The sequence below is a fragment of the Vulpes vulpes genome, chromosome 12 (assembly GCF_048418805.1).
Source record: "Vulpes vulpes isolate BD-2025 chromosome 12, VulVul3, whole genome shotgun sequence".
Lineage (NCBI taxonomy): Eukaryota > Metazoa > Chordata > Mammalia > Carnivora > Canidae > Vulpes > Vulpes vulpes.
Window position 1 is genome coordinate 116,018,737 of NC_132791.1, and position 14,464 is coordinate 116,033,200.

Genomic DNA, 14,464 nt, shown 5'->3' on the forward strand with positions numbered 1-14,464 from the left:
TGTAAAATATCCATTTTTAGTGCAAGGTAGAACAATAGATTCTAACATCGGAATATGAAAACTTCAATGACTTGGTTTCAAGTTCCACATTGCAGCCAATCTTTAACAAACTACCACTTGTTTAGCTTAGTATACTATCAAAAAAGAATATTCACAAATATGTGGAAAGGCTATAAGGTTTATTAGTATTACTTTAAAATGTATTCATAAGTAAGTTTTTTTTCATAAGTAAGTTTTTAAATCTCTTTTAATAATGCGAAAAATATCCATAGCTCTCTGGAGTCCTCAGTAATTTTTAAGAAGGTAAAATGATCTTGAGAACAGTGGATTAAGATGATCTTAATCCATCAGAGGACATGATTATATGGAGAAAACCCTAAAGATTCCACACACAAAAAAACTGTTATAACTGATAAAGGAATCCAGGAGCGTTGCAGGATACAAAATCAAGGACCCCCAAATCACTTGTGTTTTTATACACCAAGAACTACCCGAAAAATATTTTTTTTTTCCTGCAAAGAGCTGTACTGTTTCCACTTGGTTCACAGCTTGGGCGAGGGCTAAAAGGCTGCCTAGGGGCTGCAGGAAGAGGCTCACGCAGAAGCCCCCAGAACCGGGAGGGGGGGCAGAGGGGCCCCTCCAAGGCTCCGGAGGCTGCCGGTCCGCTGCAGAGGGAGCCCCTGGAAGGGGAAAGCCCAGCCCGCCGAGCTCAGGCAGGTGCGCCCCATCTTCCCGAGGAGCCTCACCTGCTCCTCTAGGTTCTCCGGCAGGTCCCGAGTCTACGCGGGCACCGCCCGGGGCTTGCAGAGCCACGAGGGCCTGCTTCTGGTTCTCCCCGGGGTTCAGGGGTTTGCAGGGTCGGTCCCGGGAGGCCTCTGCTCGTCCTGCGGGAAGGCGCGGCCGCGGGTCCAGTTTTGCACCCGAGGGCTCCCGGCGACCCGGCGCTGGTCCCCGACCCGCTCGCGGAGGAAGTAGCCTCGGCGTGCAGAGCCACAGCGTCGAGGTGGAAGTAGAGGCCCAGGCGGAGGAGGGCAGGAGGCCGGCAGGTGCAGGCGTCCGGGCGGCGGGCCACGGCCTCCACGTGGGCGGAAGGATCCTGGCAATCCAGGAGCTGGTAGCGGGTGGGCAGTAGGGGCTACGCTCGCTCGGGAGCTGCTCGGGAGCTGCTCGGGGCAGGAGGGGAGGGAGGATGGCTCTGAAGATTTCGATTGGAGGTTGATCAGAGGTTGGAAGGACCTGAAGCCTAGAAAGAGGTAAGGTAGGCCCACAGGTTACTAATTACAAAGCGATACACTTTACAGTATAGAAATCAGGTGGACACTATTTTAACTAAATGATCAAACTTATCACAGGCCTCCCGATGTGGCACATTATCATCTATGCAGTACTTCTGCCAAAACCTGCATAACATCCTTATGGCAAAAACAGTTGGACAGATCTATATTGAAAGACATCTGCAAAAAAACTGACCTAGACTCTTAAAAAATATTAGTCATGAAAGTTTTCTTTTTTTTTTTTTTTAAAGATTTTATTTATTTATCCATGAGAGACACAGAGAGAGGCAGACACATAAGCAGAGGGAGAAGCAGGCTCCTAGGACTCCAAGCTCCTGTCTAGAGCCAAAGGCAGAGGCTCAACGGCTGAGGCACCCAGATGCCCTCTTTTTTTTTTTTTTTTTTTAAATGGGAAACTGCTTTCTCTTTATTTAGGCTTTAGGAAGAAGGTTAACTTTGTTCATGTATTACCTTTAAAAAAAAAATCCAGTTTGACATAGATAGGACCAATAATCAAATAACTTCTTCTGTAAAATTTGGCTAAATTTTATAAGATATACAATATACAGTGTAATTCACATTATATAAAGATTCCTTGGGATCGTACATAACATTCCAAATGTATGACAGTTGCCACTCCATCCTAACAGATGTCAAAATATTTGCTTTCATGTTGCTTTGGTTCAAAGACCAGTGTCTAACCTTCTGCCAAAATTAATTTAGATTGTTATTGATAGTAGAAATACCCATGATGAATAATACTACTATTAAAAAGTATAATAACATGAACATATCACTATATCAGATAAACTTTTTATAAGAGAAAAATATAAAGGAACAAAAAAAGATGAAACAGCCACCACAGTGTGCCTGGGTGGCTCTGTGGGTTAAGCGTCTGCCTTGAGCTCAGGTCATAATCCTGGGGCCCTAGTACCCTGTCCTATGTCTCACATTGGGCTCCCAGCTCAGCAGGGAGTCTGCTTGTCCCTCCCCTCACTTGTGCTCTTAAATAAATAAATAAATAAATAAATAAATAAATAAATAAATAAATAAAATCTTTTTAAAAAAGAGGTCAGGTGGTGCTAAAATGAAAGGAAATTGACTTTTGTATTTATTATTTTATACAACTTTTTGCAAAGATGATTATAGTCATGCCCATAAAAGTGTAACCCATGGCATCTGAGGGCAGATGTTTTTGGTAATTATTTAAAAGGGTCTTTCAAATAATTACAATGTAAAAGTCTGTGCTCTATGAGCAGTCCTCCACTGTGCTTATAATAATAAGGCGTACTTTTATTTATGTTTATTTTTATTCTAGTATAGTTAACATACAGTGTTAGATTAGTTTCAGGTCTACAATAGAATGGTTCAACAATTCAGTACATGACTTAGTGCTCAGCACAGTGAGTGTGCTCTTAATCCTCTTCACCTAGTTCACCTGTCCGCCCACCTGCCTCCTCTCTGGCAGCCATTAGTTTGTTCTCTATAGTTAACAGTCTGTTTTTTGTGTTTTTCTGTTTTTTAAAAATTTTATTTATTTATTCATGAGAGACACACACAGAGGCAGGTTCCATGCAGGGAGCCTGATGCAGGACTCGATCCTGGGACTCCAGGATCATGCCCTGGGCCCAAGGCAGGCGCTAAACTGCTGAGCCACCCAGGCGTCCCAACAGTCTGTTTTTGGTTTTTTCTCTTTTTTCTTTGTCATTTGTTTTGTTTCTTAAATTCCATACATGAGTGAAGTCATGTGGTATTTGTCTTTCTCTGACATATAAGCATTATACTCTCTTAATCCATCCATATTATTGCAAACGGCAAGATTTTATTCTTTTTTACAGCTGAGCAATATTCCATATCCATGTGTATATATATATATATTCCATATCCATGTGTGTATATATATATATATATATATATATATATATATATATATATATGTATATCTTCTTTGGGGTAAGTTAATTCCCAGTAGTGGAATTACTGGATCAAATGGTAATTCTATTTTTTATTTTTTTGAGGAACCTCCATACTGTCTTCCACAGTGGATGCACCAGTTTGCATTCCTGCCAACAGGACACGTGTGTTTCTTTTTCTCCACATCCTTGCCAATACTTGTTTCTTGTGTTTTTTTAGCCATTTTGACAGGTGTGAAATAATATCTCATTATGTCTTTGATTTGCATTTCCTTTTTTTTAAGAATTTTTTTAAATTTATTTTATTTTATTTATGATAGTCACACAGAGAGAGAGAGAGAGAGAGAGAGAGAGAGAAAGGCAGAGACACAGGCAGAGGGAGAAGCAGAGGGAGAAGCAGGCTCCATGCACCGGGAGCCCGACGTGGGATTCGATCCCGGTGCTCCAGGATCGCGCCCTGGGCCAAAGGCAGGCGCTAAACCGCTGCGCCACCCAGGGATCCCTGATTTGCATTTCCTTGATGATGAGTGCTGTTGAGCATCTTTTCATGTGTCTGTTGGTCATCTGGATGTCTTCTTTGAAGAAATGTCCGTTCATGGGTTCCACTCATTTTTTAAAATTAAGTTTGTATAGTTTATTTCCTTATTTGCTTTTGAGTAATCTCTATACTCAACATGAGGGTTGAACTGACAACTCTGAGATAAAGAGTTGCAAGCTCTACTGACTGACCCAGTCAGGTGTCCCTCTTCCACCCATTTTTAAGTTTGATTATTTGGTTTTTTTTTTTTTTGGTGTTGAACTGTAAAAGTTCTTTATATATTTTGGATACTAACGCTTTATTGGACATGGCATTTGCAAATATCTTGTCCATTTGGTATGTTGTCTTTTTAAATTTATTTTTAAAGGTTTTATTTATTTATTTATTAAAAAGAGAGTGTGGGGGATCCCTCGGTGGTTCGGTGGTTTAGTGCCTGCCTTCGGCCTAGGGCGTGATCCTGGAGACTCAGGATCGAGTCCCGCGTCGGGCTCCCTGTGTGGAGCCTGCTTCTCTCTCTGCCTCTCTCTCTATCTCTCATTAATAAATAAATAAAATCTTAAAAAAAAAAAAAAAAAAAAAAAAAGAAGGAACATACGAGTTCAGCCCCTAAGGGGCGCTGTCCTCACCCAGAGGCCAGTGCAACCGCAGGACCTGGACGCAACTCTTCGGGGGTGGACTTGGCTCTTGGCCAGGCCCCGCCCCGCGCGCACGCGCATGCGCCCGCGGGCCCGGCCGCCCCGCTCGCTCCTATTCGGCTCCCGCCTGCGCTCAGGTAGCGGGCGGAATGGGGGGGAGGGGCGCCGCCCGAAGGCGGGGCTGGAGGGGGAGTCTCTGGCCGCGGGGCTCCTTTGTTAGAGCCTCCACGAAGGCTGCTGTAACTTGCGATACAAGGCGGAGCTGTTACTGCAGCTGCCCCTTCCGGGGTGGGGGGCAGTTCATGGGTCTGGGGGCCTCCAAAGCGCCCTCCGTGACCTGCACGCACCTGCTGCTGTTTTTTTCGCTCCAGTCCGGCGTCTCCGCACGTCTCCAGCTCTCGCACCCGGACCCGTGGGCTCCCGGGCCGAGTCGGGTGTCCCGGGTAGCTTGAGGACACGGGGCTGGGCAGGTGCCGAGAGCCTGCGCCTGGCCCCATCCTGCGGGACGGAGCCGCTCGGAGTCCGAGGCGAGGAGCCCCTGGGGGACTGCGTGGGTCGCCCGCGCCGCTCGCGCCTACGCCTTCCGCTCCGATTGCCTTCCCAACCGTGCGGAAAAGCCGGGGGCGTGTTGCCCGGGCCCTGGGAGGCGGGCGGGCTCGGCACTGCCGCCTGAAGTCCGCGGGTGCACCTTCCCGCTTTCGGGCCGTGTTGTCACGGACCCTGCAGCCCCCAGCCGGCCAGAGGGCACCCCATACTGACGTTACAGGGTAAAGGCGCCAGAGGCAGTTGAGTGACCCAACCACGATTCCAGCCTTTGCGGGGGCGGGGGGCTTTCGGTGCAGCACAGGGCCTGCCATGGAAAATGTCTCTTGCTTACGATTCTGCAACTGCATGAACAGTTACCGCAGTGTGTGCTGAGCATTGGAAGTTACAGGGCTTGAGTCAGTCTTAAGACTTCGGAATCGGATTGTTGGGGGTAGGTGTCTAATGGAGTGTGTGTGTGTGCGTGGAAACTAACCCAGCACTGAGTGCAGGGCTTGGCAGCCAGGAAGCCCTCCGTAAACTTCTTGGTTGAATGAATGAGAAGGTAGGTGACTGAGGCAGCAGGGCTAGAGAGGGCATCTCTGCTTATCACCCCCCCCCCCCCCCCCGCCCCCGTGCGTCCCCTGGGCTCCTGCAGACAAAAGTAATTAGGTTGAGCCTTTAATCACAGCTGGTTTCACAGGCAGGCGGACAAGGAAAAGAGAAACGCGAAGTTGTGGGGACACCAGCATGCTGGCTTGTGCTGGGTCTTGGGCAGTGCCTCCCTCTGGGACCCCTACAGCCCCCCACCGCTTCTCAGTAATCTGCTGTTTTCTTGTCTCCCTCAGGACACTAGGTTCCCTACAAGCCGCCCCAGGCTTAATGATTGTCCAGAAGGTGGCTATAAAGGGAGCCTGGGAGGCTGGGTGGAGGAGGGAGCAGCAAAAGCCTAACTCAGCAGATCTGGGCACTGAGAGAGCCACCGGCAGGAGCTGTGGTCAGAGGCTCCGTGTCCTGGCCAGTGGAGCCTGCTCCCGTCCACCATGGCGGCCCAAGGCTATGGCTATTACCGCACTGTGATCTTCTCGGCCATGTTTGGAGGCTACAGCCTGTACTACTTCAACCGCAAGACCTTCTCCTTTGTCATGCCGTCGTTGGTGGAGGAGATCCCTCTGGACAAGGATGACTTGGGTGAGCCCTGGAAGGGGGCAAGGTGGTGGGCTCCCAGACTCAGGACTAGTAGGACAAGTTGGGTGTTTGTGGGAGTGTTGAGTGTCTGTGCACAGCAAAGGACAGGGAGCAGTCTGCAGGTGGCAAATGAAGGGCCTCTGAGTATGGATATGGGTGAAGAACAGGAGTGTGGTCTATGCGTGTCTGAGGGCTGCTTACCTGATGTGTCTTTGCCTGTGACCTACGAGTGCCCCCAGAGGCATGGCTTATTCTGAGTGTGTTTAGGCTGCGTTCTGAGCAGTTTGCACACTGCCTGGGTGCGTGCTCAGACCGCAGGGTGCATGCTGGCCACCCACATTGTGAGCCATGGGAACCAGGGAGCTGGCAAAATAACTTCCTATGGCCCACCAGGCTGCCTTTCAGGAGGAATAAGGTCTCTGGCTCCAATTCTAAGCTCTTTGCCCCATGTTCAGAGGTGGGGCAACAGAACTTCCAGAAGCCCTGCGTTGGCATCCAGGGTGAGGGGGGAAATGTAATCAGGTATTTGTAAATCCCAGGGAGGGTGGCTGCCTTGTTCTCCCTTCTTGCCTCCTGACAGCTGCAGTTGGAACTCTCCAGGAGGTTGAAAAGTCATGGGTCAGCCTGGGGCTAGCGCTGGTGGTGAGGAGGAGGAGCACCTGTGAATGAGTGCTAGGATTCCAGCACAGGCTCCTCCTAGTTGTCTTGGAGGGAACCTACACCGCTACACACCTGACCCCACGCCTTCCTCCATCCCTCCTGTGCCTTTGCCCTGGCCTCTAATTCCCCAGGTGTCCTGCTTCCTGCTCTTCTCCGCTGCAGGGCTCATCACCAGCAGCCAGTCGGCAGCCTATGCCATCAGCAAGTTTGTGAGCGGGGTGCTATCCGACCAGATGAGCGCTCGCTGGCTCTTCTCTTCCGGGCTGCTCCTGGTTGGCTTGGTCAATATAGTCTTTTCCTGGAGCTCCTTGGTACCTGTCTTTGCTGCTCTGTGGTTCCTCAATGGCCTGGCACAGGGGCTGGGCTGGCCTCCGTGCGGGAAGATCCTGCGGAAGGTGAGTGTCTGCTTCCAAGGAGCTTGTTTATACGGGCATAGAGGATGCCTAAAGAGCATGTGGGAGTACCAGCACCCCCATCCCAGAGCAGGTTCCTTGGGAGTGCCAGTCCAGCTCCTATTGCTCGTCGAGATATTTTAGGAGCTAAACATGGTGGGATCAGGTGGCAGATGAGGGAATTGGCCCTGGCAAGTAGAAGCGCCCTCTTCCTCATCCCTGTAATGTGAGCCTCTAGGTCTGCCTCACCTGACCCTCACCTTCAGCATGTTTAACATGGGCACCTACTCCACACCTCTCTGCCCCACAGTGGTTTGAGCCATCTCAGTTTGGCACCTGGTGGGCCATTCTATCAACCAGCATGAACCTGGCTGGAGGGCTGGGCCCTATCCTGGCAACCATCCTGGCCCAGAGCTATAGCTGGCGCAGCACGCTGGCCCTGTCTGGGGCCCTCTGTGTGGTTGTCTCCTTCCTCTGTCTCCTGCTCATCCACAATGAACCTGCTGATGTCGGACTCCAAAACCTGGACCCCACCCCCTCGAAGGGCAAGAAAGGTGAGCACCCACTCAAGCTGATCACTGGGGCACCTTCATTCATCATTCATTTGGCAGACCTTCGTTGAGGACTGGCTGTCTGCCTGGCCCTGGGCTAGCCAATGGATGGAGGGGGAGGGATGGTGGTGGCGAGTTGGTGGGGAGTAAATAAAACTCCACTCCAAGAGACACTTAAGTACCAAACAAGTGGCAGAGCCAATAAACGCTGTGATTCATGTTGTATCCTGGTCCTTCCTCACAGCAGAGCCAGACTTCCCTGTCCTGGGCAGCATCCTAAGGTTTAGTGGCTTGGGTGCCTCCGGCCATGTACCTTGGTCCTCATCCGCTGAGGCTTGCAGTGGAGGGGGATGGGGGCAGAGCAGTGGGTGAAGGGGTGCCTTCCTGCTGATTGCTGGCTATGTGGATGGACTCTGGCCCTGCAGCTGGTTTGTGAGTGGCAGGGGCTCAGTTGGGGCAGAGCAACGAGAGCAGAGCCTGAGTCCTGGCCTCCTCCTGCCCCCAGGCTCCCTGAAGGATGAGAGTACATTACAGGAGCTGCTGCTGTCGCCCTACCTGTGGGTGCTCTCCACTGGCTACCTTGTGGTATTCGGTGTAAAGACATGCTGCACTGACTGGGGCCAGTTCTTCCTTATCCAGGAGAAAGGACAGTCCGTCCTCGTGGGTAAGAGGGGTGCTGGAAAAGGGCTGGTCACAGGGAGCAGGAGTCCATGAAGGGGATGGGAAATTGAGGCCCAGCTTCTCTTTATCCCTTTCTTCTTCCTGTGAGGCCAGGCGGTACTGACAGCTGCGGCTGGTCACTCACCCTCCAGGGACCCTGTACCTCTCTGGGTTTCAGCCAATCTGGGACAACCCCAGCATGTAACTCCATTCCCCCCTTCCTTTCCCTCTTCCCACCACCACCCCCTTACTCCAGGTAGCTCCTACATGAGTGCCCTGGAGGTTGGGGGCCTCGTAGGCAGCATTGCAGCTGGCTACCTGTCAGACCGGGCCATGGCAAAGGTGAGTGGCGGAAGGCACAGGAAGGAGGAGGGTCCCTTCACATCTTCCCAGCACAGTTGGGCCAGGCACCAGAGAGATGGGAGCCCTGGGGCACGGGCAGGTTGGCATATGGCAGGGGGGAGGTTGGAAGGATTCCAGGTACTCTTATTTGCTGGGGGGTGTGGAGGCAAGGCAAGCTCCTGGGGAAAGGGTTTTTAACTGATGTCAAGGAGAGCCAGAATTTCTTTCAGCCTAGCAGTGGGCTCCTCTATAGCCCCAGGAAAATGGGGTTGAGCAGAAACTAGGTGCAGCTTGCCAGCGCGTGTCCTGACCCTGCCCTGCCGTGGAGGACAGGATGTTGTGGAGTTTGGCCTCAGGACACAATGAGCAGGTCCCAGGGCCTCCCAGAGCCGCCCCAGGCCAAGAATGGTGGTGGGATTGCCAAAGACCTGTCAGCAGAGGCCCTGCTGTGTCAGAGTCCAGGGGCGGAGGTTCTCTGCTGCTAGTAGGGCCTGACATTGCTGGGACTGTATCCACAGGCAGGGCTGTCCGTGTATGGGAACCCTCGCCATGGCCTGTTGCTGCTCATGATGGCTGGCATGACCGTGTCCATGTACCTCTTCCGGGTCACTGTGACCAGTGACTCCCCCAAGGTAAATGAGGAGCACCTGGCCCGCAGCTGGCACAAGGATGAGGAAGCCAGGGCCACTGACTGCCCGCTGCCTGCCCCTGGCTCCACCCTGGCCCAGGCCTTTCTCTGCCTCTCAGATCTCCCTTTACAGTGCTGCTTCACCTCTCGTGTCCTCTGTACTGGGGTGCTCCTCCTGGACTCGGGGCCTGGTTTTCTTCTCTTCCCTGTGCTCCTCTAGGATGTTGCTTTCTGGACTCCAGCTCTTCACCCTCTCGCTGAGCTCACAGGCTTTACGGAGGATGAGGTGCCTTATCTGGTTTCCCTCCTGTTTGTCTCTCCCTTGTCCTGCCCTATCTGCCTGGCCCTGAGCCCAACCAGCTAGCATAAATTCTAAGAGATAACATTTACCTTGGAGGGATGGCTTCTGTCCCCCCTTTGTCCGTCCACACAGGCCCTCAGGTTGGCTCAGTGTGGCCTCATTCCTCTAGCTCTGCCCTTCTGCTGTATTGGGAAGTGGGGTGAGGGGAGTCCCTGACCATCTCCTTAACTACAGTCATTTGTTCTGGGGGCGCAGCATTTTTCTCTCCTTTGGGAGAAGTAGGTAGGTAGGCTTTCTCACTCTGAATGCCACCCTGCACTGTCCTTGTAGCTCTGGATCCTGGTGTTGGGAGCTGTGTTTGGTTTCTCCTCTTACGGTCCCATTGCCTTGTTCGGAGTCATAGCCAACGAGAGTGCCCCTCCCAACTTGTGCGGCACCTCCCATGCCATTGTAGGACTCATGGCCAATGGTGAGTGATGCCCTCTAGAGTCTCTGCGTCATCCCCACTGTACCTTGCACACAATCTAGCTAGAGGCTGGGGCAAGCCCCGCTGACTCTGGCCTCACAAATGACCCAGGCCCTTCCCCCTCTTCTTTGGCAGTGGGCGGCTTTCTGGCTGGGCTGCCCTTCAGTACCATTGCCAAGCACTACAGCTGGAGCACAGCCTTCTGGGTGGCTGAAGTGATCTGTGCAGTCAGCACAGCTGCCTTCTTTCTCCTACGAAACATCCGCACCAAGATGGGCCGGGTGCCCAAGAAGGCCGAGTGAAGAGAGTACAGGCTCCAGTGCATCCTCTCCTACCTGTGGCCTTCCCCTGCACAGGGTTGGGGGGAGTGGGAGGAGCAGAGAGAATGAAAGGGGGGCTGCTCCGGCTAGCACTGAACCTTTTATTTCCTTTTGTGCTCCTTTTCCCTAGACCAGGTGGCACTGGAAGTTATCAGTGCCTAATGAGGTCCCAGCTCCCCATCCTGTGCTTTATTTAAAAAGCAAAAATTTTTGGTTCTTGGACTCCATTAGCTCCTATTTCCTGCCTTCAGACAGGAAACCCCTGCAGTCAGGGAGTCTCCTGCACCCGTCTTCTCTCCTGGGTCCTGCCCAGTGTCCCAGAGAGGTGCGGCCCCTCTGGCAGCTGCAGGGTACCAATGGCTCAAGATTTCTGCCCCAAGGCCTCTCAGCAGGGGGCAACAGCCAATACCTCCAATCCTAGGGGGTGTGGAGGCCATCACTCTCACCGGTACCCTGGGAAAAAGGGGCGGGTGGAGTGTCATAGGGAGGGAGGAAGACTTGATATAGATTAAAACTAGATTTGATACTAAACACCATCAGTGAGTCATTCTTTCCAAGGGGTTCTACAAGCCAGACAGCTTTCATCTCCTTGAAATGGGAAATTTTACATGGACTCCTTTAAGCTTAGGGCTCCTCTGCTTTCAACGTCACACTAATTCAATGATCATTTTACAGATGAAGCTACTGGGTTTCAGGTAGATGAAACCATTCGATGGAGGAAGGCAGTATAACAGTGGCTCACTGATAGTATAGTCAGAAAGCCTGGGTTCAAACTCAGGTGCTTAGTAACTAGCTTTGAGAGTCTGAGGCAGAGTCTGTATCTTGCTAAATCTATTATCTGTAATAGAATACATCCCCTAGATTAGGGTGAGGGTTAAAATAGTTAAAGCAGTAAAGCCTGGCTGCACCTGATAAATACCCCACCATCATCACCAACACTGCCAAGGCCATCCTAGAAGTCAGCAATTCTGGAACTAGACCCAAGGCTCCTGACACAAAGTCCCATGCTCATTTATTCAGTGAACAATTACTTGTTTTCTACTAGAACATATCTCATCTTCCCAGAATTCCCTTATTCCTGTTTCCCCACCAGAGCCTTTCCCCCTAAACCATCAGTTAGGATAGCAAACACAGGTAAAAGGAATGTTTATTTATTTAGCATTTATGGGTCTACTCCCTCCATAAATAAACCTGTACAGAGTTGGGAAGTAGGACCACAAGAGATACAGGAGGGCAGAGCATGTATTAAGGCTCAGGGATCAGTACACGTCATCAGGCTCAGCACCCTCCCATCTCCAAGGGCACTAACGAGGCTGTGGGCATCTCCACCGGAGTGGAAACAGCAGGATACCTGCTGAAGGGTCTCTCAAAATGTGGGGGATCCATTGCAGGCTCAGCCTATGATCCAGGTCCAAAAGTTCCAGCCTTCTCTGCCACCTCCAGGGCTAACTTTAGGTTCTGGTCAAACAGCTCACACCTAGGCCAGACCCAAGAGGCACAAATAAGGACGAAGTGTAAGGTCTCAGACTCTTTCCCCCACTCTGGGTGCCAAGGGGAAACCAGTGGAAACTCTTGCTTGAAAAAGGACATGAACCCCAAGAAAAGTCTTTGGCTTCTCAAAATATCAAAAAAGACTAGTTTACTTCTGTTTCATTTAAAAGTAGCACTTCTTATCCTTTTGAAAAATGAGCTTGAGGAAGAGCATAAAGGGAGGAGCAAGGATGCTTTGACCAGTCTCTGGGGAGGGGGACCACCTACCTGATGGGCATTTCCAGGGAGTAGAATGGATTCTTAAGGGCAAAGTCTGAGTAGATCTCATAAATCTTTCGGAGAAGAGAATCTATTCCCGCTTGCCTAGGATCTGCCAGCACCACAAACTTGATCCCTGGAGAAGGGCCAAGAATGGTCACCATAGGGCAGAGAATGCGGCAAGTAACATCACCCTGTATGTGTAGAGCAATTTCATAAGCCCGTTTTTAATTTTGTCTTTATTGCTCCATAAAGCAGGAAAGGCAAGACTGTGAAATCTATAAGACTGGAGCAGGGAAGGGACAATCACATCACCCAACTGATTGAGACTACACTTTGACATCTAGCTCTGTCACTTAATTCTTAGTCTTGTGGTCCCTCGGCAGCAAGTGCCTGGCAGGGGACAGACTGAGGCAGTTTTCAATGATCTCCATTAAGGGAGTGAAGCAATTACATGATCCAAAGGTCATTTCCATTTGGCATTCAAGTTTCATTTTGAAACACACCTTCTGAAACGTGTGCAACATGAGAAACTATTATGGTGAATTTTATCTGCACACGGGATAACCAAGGGCTGAGCATTCTGGGTGCTGTGGACAAAACTGGCACCAGGTTAAATATTGGCTTTGGATTCACAAAACAAATTGACGTGTCTGTACAATTGTCCCAGGAAAAGCTAACCACCACCCCCTTGCTTACCAAAGTTGTCTTTGGTCAATCCCTTCCCCCAACCTGCCCCACTGCATCCCTCTGGCCTATTTGGAGATGCCTACCTGTCAGTGTCTGGAAGCAGTGCAGTTTGAACGTGTCAGTCTCCAGCATCTCAATGCCTGAGCTGCCCTGTTCTGGAGACAGCTGGGAACCAATTGCGAACAGCCTATTTGCAAAGGAGGTAAGTTTGGGAATGTGCCCCACTGCTTTAAGGGAGGAGCACTTCTCAAACTTTTCCACTGAAATGACCCTGTCTGCTGAGTTCACATCACACCCTGAGAAGTCAGAAGAGACAGTATTAACTGCCTAGCAGCAGCACCAAAATATCTTTAAAATCCATTTAAACTCTGCATGTATTTTACACTCATATTTTGCTGTAAAACATTTTACGTGAAAATTTTGGGTAAAATTACCACTGGAATTTTGTGCCATGGTTACTTAGCCCTCGACTATGATTTACCCAGCACATCTCCTATAATAATAGAGTTGGAAAAGGTCTTAACGATCATTTAATTTAGCTACCTTACTTTAGAAACTAAACCTGAGGGATCCCTGGGTGGCTCAGCGGTTTGGCGCCTGCCTTTGGCCCAGGGCGCAATCCTGGAGTCCCGGGATCGAGTCCCGCGTCGCGCTCCCGGCATGGAGCCTGCTTCTCCCTCCTCCTGTGTCTCTGCCTCTCTCTCTCTATCATAAATAAATAAATATTAAAAAAAAAAAAAAAACTAAAGCTGAGTGAAGTCTTGTGCAAGATCACACCACTGCCAGAGTTACCTAAAACCTAGTCAACCTGGATTAGTTCTTGTTCTTTTCGCAAGAACTGACGATTTAAAAGGGGGCCCCAAAAAAGGTAAGCAGGGCTGCTCAGGAGACTTCCCTGATGCAGCCGGCCTAAGGGCCAAGTGCAGGCCCACAGGCCCCAGGAAGGGTTGGGGGACTTACGAGTGGAACATAGAGGCCAGCATAAGCTTCTCATTGGAGGTGAGGCGGGGTCGGCCGAATCGAATAGACACCGGGTAATTGGCAGGATTGCCCAAGTACTCCAGCACCTCTTTCCCATCGGCAGTGTACTTGCCGTTCACGTCCACGCCATTGATGGCCAGCACTGCGTGGCCCACTGCAGAGGTGAGGCTGGGGTCAGTGAAGCGGCAGCGTGGGCATTCCGCGGAAGGTCTCACCCCCGCCCCCCTCCCCGCCGGGCGGAGGCTTCAGGATCCAGTCCACCCCGCTGCCCTCTCCTCGGCTCCTCTCCCCGCCCCCCTCCCCGCCCGGCGGAGCCCCCAGCCCACCCCGCTACACCAGGCCCGCCCCCCATCCGACGCGAGCCTAGCCCACCCCGGATGCCGTCGCGCTGGCCGAAGGCAACTAGCACACGCTCGTCGTGCAGCTTGAGCAGCAGATCAAGAGGGTAACTGAAAGTTTTCTCAGCCTCGGCCCGTGGCGCGTAGCTGTCCAGCTGGTAGATCAGGCCGCCCGCTTTGTTCACCACATACACACTAAAGATCGCCATCGCTGCGGCCGCGGGTCCGAGACGGCGATCCGCCGGGTTCCTGACGGCCCCGCCCCGGAACCGCAGCCGCGGCCCCGCCCCCGGCCCTGCCCCGCCCTCCCCTCCCC

At 51.3% G+C, this 14,464-nt stretch overlaps 3 protein-coding genes across 14 annotated transcripts; 1 reads left to right on the forward strand and 2 right to left on the reverse strand.

Moving 5' to 3' along the window:
• Nucleotides 1-162: 162 nt before the first annotated feature.
• Nucleotides 163-5,217, reverse strand: LOC140594849 (uncharacterized). Its single transcript, XM_072731948.1, has 3 exons — nucleotides 5,125-5,217; nucleotides 4,708-4,934; nucleotides 163-1,243 (listed from the first exon to the last, which is right to left on the reverse strand). The coding sequence occupies exons 1-3, from the start codon at nucleotides 5,215-5,217 to the stop codon at nucleotides 361-363; spliced, it is 1,203 nt and encodes a 400-aa protein (XP_072588049.1). The 3' UTR covers nucleotides 163-360.
• SLC37A4 (solute carrier family 37 member 4) lies at nucleotides 4,382-10,921 on the forward strand. 12 transcript variants are annotated; one of them, XM_025999097.2, is made up of 10 exons: nucleotides 4,382-4,497; nucleotides 5,731-6,073; nucleotides 6,893-7,125; nucleotides 7,433-7,676; nucleotides 8,179-8,337; nucleotides 8,590-8,675; nucleotides 9,194-9,307; nucleotides 9,524-9,589; nucleotides 9,935-10,073; nucleotides 10,206-10,921. In XM_025999097.2, exons 2-10 carry the CDS (start codon nucleotides 5,926-5,928, stop codon nucleotides 10,370-10,372), a joined length of 1,356 nt encoding a protein of 451 aa, XP_025854882.1. In that variant the 5' UTR covers nucleotides 4,382-4,497; nucleotides 5,731-5,925; the 3' UTR covers nucleotides 10,373-10,921. The 12 variants fall into 12 exon arrangements, with proteins under 12 accessions (XP_025854882.1, XP_072585667.1, XP_025854883.1 ...); XM_025999098.2 differs by having other exon boundaries at nucleotides 4,482-5,145; XM_072729565.1 differs by lacking the exon at nucleotides 4,382-4,497 and adding an exon at nucleotides 4,534-4,887.
• A 604-nt stretch (nucleotides 10,922-11,525) lies between these two features.
• TRAPPC4 (trafficking protein particle complex subunit 4) lies at nucleotides 11,526-14,428 on the reverse strand. The gene is made up of 5 exons (XM_025999105.2): nucleotides 14,183-14,428; nucleotides 13,790-13,964; nucleotides 12,913-13,016; nucleotides 12,149-12,275; nucleotides 11,526-11,867 (listed from the first exon to the last, which is right to left on the reverse strand). The coding sequence occupies exons 1-5, from the start codon at nucleotides 14,355-14,357 to the stop codon at nucleotides 11,789-11,791; spliced, it is 660 nt and encodes a 219-aa protein (XP_025854890.1). The 5' UTR covers nucleotides 14,358-14,428; the 3' UTR covers nucleotides 11,526-11,788.
• Between the last annotated feature and the right edge of the window lie 36 nt (nucleotides 14,429-14,464).

Bases quoted from the DNA above. Each gene is read 5' to 3' on its own strand.
- SLC37A4 (XM_025999097.2), top strand. From the start codon at position 5,926: ATGGCGGCCCAAGGCTATGGCTATTACCGCACTGTGATCTTCTCGGCC. The intron at 7,126-7,432 runs GTGAGTGTCTGC...TCTGCCCCACAG, and splicing joins GCGGGAAGATCCTGCGGAAG to TGGTTTGAGCCATCTCAGTT. The intron at 8,676-9,193 runs GTGAGTGGCGGA...CTGTATCCACAG, and splicing joins CAGACCGGGCCATGGCAAAG to GCAGGGCTGTCCGTGTATGG.
- TRAPPC4 (XM_025999105.2), bottom strand. From the start codon at position 14,357: ATGGCGATCTTTAGTGTGTATGTGGTGAACAAAGCGGGCGGCCTGATC. The intron at 13,017-13,789 runs GTAAGTCCCCCA...CTTTGCAAATAG, and splicing joins CTGGCCTCTATGTTCCACTC to GCTGTTCGCAATTGGTTCCC. The intron at 11,868-12,148 runs GTAGGTGGTCCC...GGTCTGGCCTAG, and splicing joins TCCCTGGAAATGCCCATCAG to GTGTGAGCTGTTTGACCAGA.
- LOC140594849 (XM_072731948.1), bottom strand. From the start codon at position 5,217: ATGGCAGGCCCTGTGCTGCACCGAAAGCCCCCCGCCCCCGCAAAGGCT. The intron at 4,935-5,124 runs GTAACGTCAGTA...CGGAAGGCGTAG, and splicing joins GCCTCTGGCGCCTTTACCCT to GCGCGAGCGGCGCGGGCGAC. The intron at 1,244-4,707 runs GTGCGTGCAGGT...ACCTCTTTCTAG, and splicing joins AGCGAAAAAAACAGCAGCAG to GCTTCAGGTCCTTCCAACCT.